At 41.1% G+C, this 9300-nt stretch overlaps 1 protein-coding gene across 2 annotated transcripts in view; it reads right to left on the bottom strand.

Moving 5' to 3' along the window:
• Positions 1-380: 380 nt before the first annotated feature.
• Positions 381-9300, bottom strand: part of JCAD (junctional cadherin 5 associated) — a 63078-nt gene continuing 54158 nt past the window's right edge. For both annotated transcript variants that reach the window (XM_050311100.1, XM_050311109.1), the window contains exon 4: positions 381-5775. In XM_050311100.1, coding sequence (XP_050167057.1) covers positions 5741-5775 — 35 coding nt within the window. In that variant the 3' untranslated portion in view covers positions 381-5740. The remainder of the gene's footprint in view (positions 5776-9300) is intronic.

The following is a 9300-nucleotide window of genomic DNA, read 5'->3' as shown; positions in this document are numbered from 1 at the left end:
TGCTCTGACACTCTTTGGTTTGCCCAGTGCAGATGGCTGGTTGCCAGGCAGTAAAGAAGGAATTGACTCTTGCACAGAGGCAGAACATACCCTGTAAGTAGCAAACAAACAGAACACAACTTGGACATGAGTGACCTACAGTCTGTGCTGATCTGAGAAACTGCGGATGTGGAAAACAATTCTTTAAAGTAAACATGATTTCTGTACCTGATGCTGTAACAGGTCAGTCATGACGCCAGGTTTGGAAGCAGCAGTCCCCTGGAGAATACTGCAGCCTTTTAACACTTCACCAATACATTTATCTTTCTTGAAGGCAATGCAAACATCAGAGCACATGCTCCATTTTACCCCATGATAACAACATCAACATCACAGAGGAGTGTACCCATGCAAAATCTTTATTTGGAGAATGTCTCCTCTTGAATAACAGCACCCCTTTGGTTTACATGTAAGCCCAGAAACAGTATTTGCATTGTCCAGAAAAAAATACAAAGACAATTCTTAAAACACATTCATCTTCTGATATCATATAAATAGCATTGTAATTGCTTATCCCTATTTCCTCTATTTTTATCCTGCTAAATCTGTCTGTGGGCTAGTTAGAGAAGAAAACCAAGGCAGTGACATAGTATTAGTTTTGGAGATAGGCCACAGTATCTTAAAAGTTGGTGTGGAGAATTATCTGTATTGTATAGGGACAGACACATGGATACTGATACACTGTCTAGCATATATATCCCCTTGTTTTCCTTCTAGGTCAGGAATGGCTTTCAGAATGGTTCTGATTATTTTCTCTGCTGGTCTAGAGCTCTAAAGAAGGCTGAGATTGTGGCTGTTAAGTGTAGAAAGTTCCTCCTTCATTTTATAATCTGTATGTTATTGTGGTTTCTCTTGGCTGGGAAATTTCATTTTTATTTCTAATCTCAGCCATGTGTTGGTCAATTCTGACTTAAGTTCCCTTCACCCTCTCCCTGCTGTGCAGCTCTGCAAGTCATATTACAAACACATTTTTCAGCATGGGTGGGAGGTAGCATTGTGGTTTTGGTCTTTACTATTGATATCAGGCTTTTCCTTTTTCTTTGTTTGAAACATTTTTTTTCTTTAAAAATAGAGTTGATGGTAATCAGGGTTCATTTGGTCTGCAGGGGGAGGTGGAGTGAACATTTCCATGCAAGTTTGAATAAGAAATCACAATTTCACAATTTTTCTAATGAATTCAATGATACAGTCATCATCTCATGAAATCTTCAGCTTGATCCTTTATTTGGATTATGCAGAAGAATAGAAGTTTAAATTTTGTAGACTCCACTTGTAATTAAATATCAGTCCCATAATTTAGGGCTGCAAGCACTGTGGCTTATTGCCAGTGGAGGGAAATTGAGGAATTGTTTGATCCTCAACCAAGAAAATACTAATGTCTTCCAAAAGGACAGCTTCACAGAAAACATTCAAAAGTGTGACAAGCTGTCAGTCCTTTCCATTCCTTTCAGCACTGTTTTGTCTGTCTGCTTTGAACTGAAGGCTCCTGCCAAGTAAAGATTCACTTCTCACATAGACTTGCCTCTATCAGATTTTGAATCTGGACAAAAGGGCCCACTTAGCAATTGCAAGAACTTTTGCCATTTAGAATGCCAGAACATTTCATTTCTACTTTTCTTCCAATCACTCAGTTTTTTTCCTTTGAAAAGGGTCAGTGAAGAAGATATCAACATTCTAAACCAAAAATAAGGTTGAGCACTATAAAACTAACATTGCCACTTTGCATGTGGCAAAGGCAGCAGAATGTTGACCCTAGGTATTTATACTGATTTATTATATTAAACAGAAATATTTTACTAAATTCCAATATATATGTGTAAATAAGCTTGATGGGACTGGTTATTTTCTAAGGGTGACAGACTAATTCTGTGGCTTTACCACTTTAAGCATATGCTGTCCTTCCTGTTTTTCCAGAGTCACTGGATGTTTCAGTACATCCAACTCCCAACACCAGGAGTGGAGTCAAGGAAACTTGATGGTTTTGATACATGATACTGTTGTTTGTAATAAAGACAAACCTCTGGTATGAAATATATCAGCCCTTCTTATGCCTGGGGATGGTTTCTTGAGTTAATAACTGGCGAGTGACGCTTGGTCAGGTGTGTGGTTTCACCGGGCATTTCCACCACGGAGGTCTCGAGTCATTCGGACGCATTTCCCTCCTCTGCCTTCCTGTCCCTCCCGCCTCCTTTAGCTGTGGTGGCGGCGGGATTTGAAACAATGAAGAGTTCTGCTCAGACCGCGCTTTGTCTCGTTCCAGACTCCTCCAGCAAGGAGGCTGGAAGGGGGTCCGCAAGGAGCGGTTCCCGAGCGAAGCCAGCCTCCCGCTGGCGCTCGGGAACCGCAGGAGGGAGCGCGCTCCCCGCCCCAGATGCACCGCCCCGGGCAGAGCCCGCCCGCACCCCGCTCCCGCTTCCCATCCATCCTGCCCTGCCCGCGGAGCCAGGGCCGTTCAGCAGACCCGGAGTTCACCGCTGGCTCCTCTTCCTCAGATAGGAGATAGGACCCTGGAACTTTGTGTTCGTTGCTTATCTCCCTGCCACCAAACCCTTGGGCTGACTGTCCCTTCCGGATTTCAACATGGGTAAGGGAAGGAGACGGGCAGGTCCTCTTTAGCTATCCAGCTCCTGAGGAGTCTCTCCATTAAACATTTTTTAAAAATGTATAAGACAGGCAGGTTTGTGGGTTTTTTTCTACATGAATTTCTGGAAATGCTCATGAAACCAGTCTCTTCCCCTGACCCCCGTTTCCACAGCTGCAGCAGCACAGCAGCAGCACGAGCTGGGTACACAGCAGCCTGTAAAAGCATCATTTCTGAGGATCTAGCTCTGCTCTTCCTCCTAAGAACAAAGTTCCTCGCTTTTCAGTGTTGCACTGCAGGAGGCACTGGAAGCAGCCTGGCCTGCTGCATCCTCCACCTCTGCACCTGCCCAGCCCTGAGCTCCTGCTCTTGCCACTTCCAGTGACAGCTGCTGCCAAGACAATGTATGCACCCATCGTGACAGGCACTGAAACTCCCCACTTACTGTTTTTGAACCACATCTGCTGTAAAAGGGGCTTTCTGTTCACTGATGTTTGCAAACTGGTAAAGGGTTTCTGGAAAGGTGGTTTAAGTACCATCCAGCCCACTCCAACAGCTGGTATTTACCCATGGCATAGGCACTGTAGAAACACTGAGGCACAATCCTTCAGAAAACTGTACCCCATGTGTTTCTCAGTTGTCTGTATCATAGTACCAAATGAAACTACCAGCGTTGTTGGAGCAATACACCATTTTTAAAGCAGCACTAACTCTACTCTTCCATCCTCTGGTCAGTCACATACTACTGCAAAATAAAGCTTACCCACTTTTTACGTTTTAATTTCTTACTCTTGGCCAGTAAAACCTTCCCTGCAATATTGTCTTTTTTTTTTTTTTTAATCTTTTCTCTTTATGTGCATTGAAAAGTAATTACTTGACATGACTGATAAAACAGATAAGCTGCAGAATCAATTAACCCACTCCAGAAGGAAATAAAATGCACAGAAAACTTTTGTTCCACAGAGACATGAACAGAAGGTAGCAGGACTGGTTATATGGGACCATTTACAGTTCTCCAGAAATCAAGGATAAATTAAAACTTTCAACTAATTGCTAGGCATCTCAGCTTTACTGGTAAGTGGGATGGCAAGAGTTGGAGTTCTTTCAGAACTGGGCAGAATTCAGGTCGGGGGTATTGGCTGGGGGGAGGGGGCAAAACATGCTTTGTAGCTATTTACAAGCCCCTAGATGTCCTAGATGGTGACGAAGAAAGGTGAAAATAGTAAGAGTGGTAGGGACAGTTTGTCAACAAGTATTGCTGCACGTCATGCACAAGAGTTAATAAAATAAATTATACACCACATTTTCTTTTCAAGCAAGCTTTAAATAGTCCATATGTAACAGCATCATGTGTTACAGACAAGAAATTCTTACTGCCAAAACACAGGATGAGTGTTTTTCCCCATCGTTCTTTCCAAATTACAGACTTAGGAAAAAATATTTCAAGAAATTAGAAGACTCTAAAAATTAAGATTATGCTAGAAACCAGAAAATGCCAGTAGAATAGACTGGTGAAGTACATGAACAAATCATCAGAAGAATGTTAGTACACAGGTACTTACAAAAAAACCCATACAGGAATGGACATAAAGGCTTTTAAGACACAGATACTAAGCAGGCTAATTCAGGATCAAAGGGCAGAATGCATAGGCTTTATTATAAATTCTGTCATTCATGCATTTGTGTGTGCAGATAAAATATATTTAAAGCCATGTATTTAAATGCCATCAAGAAGACACCTGAACATCTCCCCAGCAACCCCTGTTGACTTCAGGGAAGAATTAAACCCAGTTTTGCTTATTTTTGTACACTGGCCATATCCAAACTCATAATCTGCAAAAGGGAACAAAGTATAAGAAAGAAAGCTGGTATTTTATCTGAGCCATTCAGTGACACTGGGACAAAGATCCAAACTCATTTTTTGGTAATGAATGGCCCATGAACGGAAATGTCAGCAACACCAGTCTGGACAGTTCTCAGCTGTGTTTCAGAAAGTGGCTCCAAGAAGAACGATCCAAGGATTGAGTGGGAAAAAAATAGAATTAACCCTGTAGTACATACATACATACATAGATGGCTTTTTTAGAACAAAATAAGGTAGCACAACTGAGTAAGTGGCAATATGGTGTGTGCATTAAGATATACAAGTGAAATCTGCTTGGGGCACCTTCACTCAGAGGAATAAGTCTTCTTAAAATATAATTATAATAATAATAATAATACTTCTTTATACTTGCCACTTGTTAGCAATTGTTTACATCGTAGAAAAATAGATAGTATTCTGTAACAAGAAATATAGTTACTTTGTTAAAATGGGCTATTTTAAACCAGCTACTATTCTTTCATATAAAGAATTTCTAAACAGCAAAACAAAAATAGGTAATACTGAGTGCAAAACAGCCAGTGGTATACTTTGCATTGGTTTGAAACACTAGTTGCCAGCTACTATAATTACATGTTCTGTACACTGTACTACAAAAGTCTTCCATCTTTTAGAAGCTTTTGGGTTTTTGCTTTTCTTCTCTCTAGGTGGCAAGTATTTAATCAAAGTAAGTTCAAACTCTGGAAGTCAGAAATAATTTCACAATCAGTCTTCGCTACTCTTTCACATTCCTTCCCCCACATAGTGCAGCAGCACTTTCTACTTATGGCCTTAAGTATGTTTAACTCCCTTAAGTTAAACAAAATTTAGAATGTAGATACTTAGAAGTTTAGCTTATAGGTTCACATTCTTTTAAAAATCATTTCCCTAATCTCACACGTTTACATTTACACCAATGTAACGCCTCACTTTATACATTTCACTATCCCTGCTGAAGACTGAAATACAGTTCAGATGAAAACTCTTTGCCAATGGTAGGTATTGTCTTAAATGCTACAAAGCCAGATGGTTTCAATGTCGAAGTCAGATTTTTCTGTGGTCTCCACAACAGTTTCAGATATGAATAGCTAATTCCTAGTGGCAGTGGTAAAGGCATTGTCAGTACACCATGAACATCACAAATGGAGACAACTTCCAGACATTAAAGAACAAAAACCAAACAAAAAGCACCCAGAAAAAAAAATCAGTGAAACATTCTTAGTAGAGCAGAAATCTCTCTATTCTCCTCTTCATTAATGTCACACCTTTTCAACTTTGGTGGGATCATAGGTATCTGGAGAAAAAAACAAGAAAGCACTATTAATAATGTATTGTGAAATCTATTCAATATTACCAGCTGTGGAAATGAGACAGCTTTTCCCTAGCTTTTATTTAAAAAAAAAAAAAAAAAAAGATTATAATAATGGACTTACCACCTTAAAGATAAATACCACATTCCTGACCAAAATTCTGTATTTATACCAATGTAATTTGGGAATAACTTTAATCAAATGCACGGAGATAGAATTTGGGAGGTTTTGGGTAGGTAGGAACAAGCACACTGAATGCTGAGAGATTACTTCTAGTTCTCAGATGCTTTGACAGGGAGAAAAAGACATAAGATTTGCTCCCACTTGTACTGAAAACTAAGGACCAGTAAATGCCTTAAAAATCCTAGCAGGGTGTTTAAGGCTAGCTGAAGGACTGATTATGCCACGCAGTCATCAGGGTCTTTTCATTTGATTGCAAATCCTTGGTTTCAGATTAATTTAACAGAAAATAGGAAAGCACAGCTGCACTTCATCACTGTGGCTGTCTCACTTCAGTCTGCAAAACTGCAGCTCACATTTTGAACCTTATTCACTGAAGCACTGGACTGGCTTACTGACACTCTTCTTTATTTTCAGCCTACCTCCTGTCAGTTCACAGGACATACCACACATTGGCTTTCCTTCTCCCAAATCCCTGAGGGACACTCCTCTATCAGATTTTTTTACTGGATTTATCCCAGTGTTTGCCATGAAGTCAGCAGACATGAGCCTTTTCCTTCACCCTTGTGACTCTGGAATAAGACTGCAATGAAAGGCTTTGCCTTGTGCGGTCTTCCTGCCCAGTGCCATCATGCAGGTGCCTGACTTACCCTTGGGATGCACAGTCATGGCTTGGAGGAACCACGGCTACCTACAGAGGATTCTGTAGGCGAGAGGGGCCCCGACAAACCGGCACTGCAGCCCGTGCTTACGCAACCTGAGTATCTGTGCTAACCTTAAACGTCCCTCCCGTGGGCTGTACTCCCACAGCACTCGCATTTAAACAGTTGAGCATGAAAACAGCTCCACACATAAATATCACACTTTGGAGTAAAACGTTCATCCTCAGGACTTTCATGTTGATGTGAGTGAATGTCTCCATTCAAACAAGCATAAAAACCCCCGAGGGAAATTCTTGCTTCCGTGTGCAAGTGTCCATCTGCAGCATCCAGACTCATGTCAAGGGGAGACTGACTAAGAAAGGACTTCTAGATTTGGCCCCATTGGGTGGATTCCTAGTGCAGAATCCTTTATCACTTCTCTTGCCACCCGCCTCAAATTGCTAGGCTGGTCAAGAAAGGCGTCTCTGTCAGCAACACCAATCATTTCAGAATTGTTTATCACTGCTAAGCTTCTTCTGGTATTTCCAAACAGACACCATATGAATGCAAAAAAAAAAATCAACAGGAAAAAAGTTTTTGAGGGCTAGGGCGCTCCAGGATAATGCTGCATCTTTCTAAGCTTAATGCACAGATGGTGTGGGAAGACGCTTCTAAAGCAGTAACACTTTTTCTACTGTAAATATTTTGCCATCTAAACTACTAGAACATACAAAAATTCTGAACTGTTCTGTGACAGGTTAACCTAAGAATAAAAATAAATTTACATTTCAGAAACTTGATTTTCCTAAGGCCAGACACATTCACATTATGAGAATTCCCCACAAAATTGCAGGTGCTCACTGCTTCAGGGAGTGGCGGGACAGGGGTAGGGGTGGGGAGGGAGGGATAAAATCAAGCTACAAGACGTGGAGCCTCTGGATGGCTCAGTTTATTCCCTGAAAGCTTACTCATGCTTTCAGCACCTAAACAAGGACACAAAAGTGTCAAACTGCCAGGCTATGTCATCCTTCTGAGGGGCAGAGACATTGGAGTTCTAGCACTGAAACAGAAATGTTTATTCAACATTTGGTTAAGCTCATTCGAAATGCTCTCTACAGAAACAAAGCCAGATTAGCAGCCCCATGTCTTCAAACAGCAAAGGAGAAAAGACATCCAATGCATTTGGGAACACTTCGAGATGTTCTTCTAATGGCAGTATTTGCATAGTAAGATGAGTTTCTCGCACTGAGCTTTGGCAGAGCTCTTACGCTGAGATGACTGTTCCTCTGCCAAGCTACATTATACATGTGAAAGCCTGTTTCTGCTAAGGGCTCCAGCCTCTGCGACAGGCCCAGTCTGCAATTATAACACTAACCCTACCTCATTTCAAATAGAATGGCCTTTTGGAATGGAATATTTGCTCTTTAAAAGCAATTAATATAATGATTTTCTAGGATTAATTCTCATTTGGGCTTTCAATTATACCAATGGGCTAGTCTGGGAAGCTGAAGTGAGATTTAACAGAGGAAGACACAACATCAGGCCTTTCACTAAACATGAATCTTCAGCCCTGCTCTGTTGAGATAAGGTGAAGATTTTGGGGGCATTGACAAATTAGGGTCTCTTTGAACGGGAAGAGGCCAGTGGAGGAGCTGCCTGCCGACCCCACGCAAGTGTGTTACCCTGTGGTACTGGATGTGAGCAGCAGGAAGGGAAATCCATGCCATCCAGACATGGGGAGAGCTGTTATGGCTGTGAGGGAACTGCTGCAATGGGAACACTCTGCAGAACGCAAGACCTAGCATTGTCAGCAAGAGGGATAAATTTAGACCTAATTTACTGCAGAATAACTCTCCAATAAAATGCACGCAGTCTGTTTTGATACATCCCTGAAGTCATGTCACCACAACAGATATTTTCTTCACTCCAGCAGAAACCCCAAGGGAGGAAAGCATATGAAATGCATGTGGGGCATACTAGACCTGATGGGTACAAGAAAGCTGAATTAGCCTGTTTGGAAAATCTGGTCTAGAGAAATACTGTTCAGAGTAGAAAGAGACAAAGATGTGGGATACAGAAAAAGACAAGAAGGGAAAGGCTATCAGACTGCAGGAGTCAATACTCTGAACTCATACAAGCATTTCTCTTCAGATGGAAATGTCTAAATCCAGTTTAAAGTATACTCCATTTAATTCCAGTCCCTCTGTACTGGAAAACTGTGAACAGATTTATATTGATGAGGTTTAATGAATAACTTGTACAGATTTCAAGGTAAAGTGTCAGCTGTTACAGAGAGGATGGAAAAAGGAAGGAGGAGATTAATACTAATTTAACAACTTTCACACCATACATTTGCTCACTTCAATTAATTTAATGGACTAGACAGGTGGCCTGTGAGATTTATCCCTTTACAGAGATCTATGGCAACAACTGATTTTCAGTTGTTCAACACAATGCTGTACGAAAACAGTTTCGGGGAGAGAATAGCTCGTGTTATTTTGGGGATGCATACAGACTACACAAGTTTATATGCTTTCGAGAGACAAGGAACACCAAAAAATAGGGAGAAAAAAAGTGTTCACTGAAAAAGTCAACTTTCCATTTGACTTGGGGTTAACAGTTATTCTCAACAAACTGATCTGGAAAATATTCATGAGAGAGAGAGAATTTTCCAGGCCCCTGAATGTA

Source organism: Myiozetetes cayanensis, unplaced genomic scaffold, assembly GCF_022539395.1.
Source record: "Myiozetetes cayanensis isolate MyiCay16 unplaced genomic scaffold, myiCay2020 scf1, whole genome shotgun sequence".
NCBI classification, from domain to species: Eukaryota; Metazoa; Chordata; class Aves; order Passeriformes; family Tyrannidae; genus Myiozetetes; species Myiozetetes cayanensis.
The sequence above is the reverse complement of the archived record's forward strand: the minus strand, read 5'-3'. Positions and strand labels throughout refer to the sequence as shown.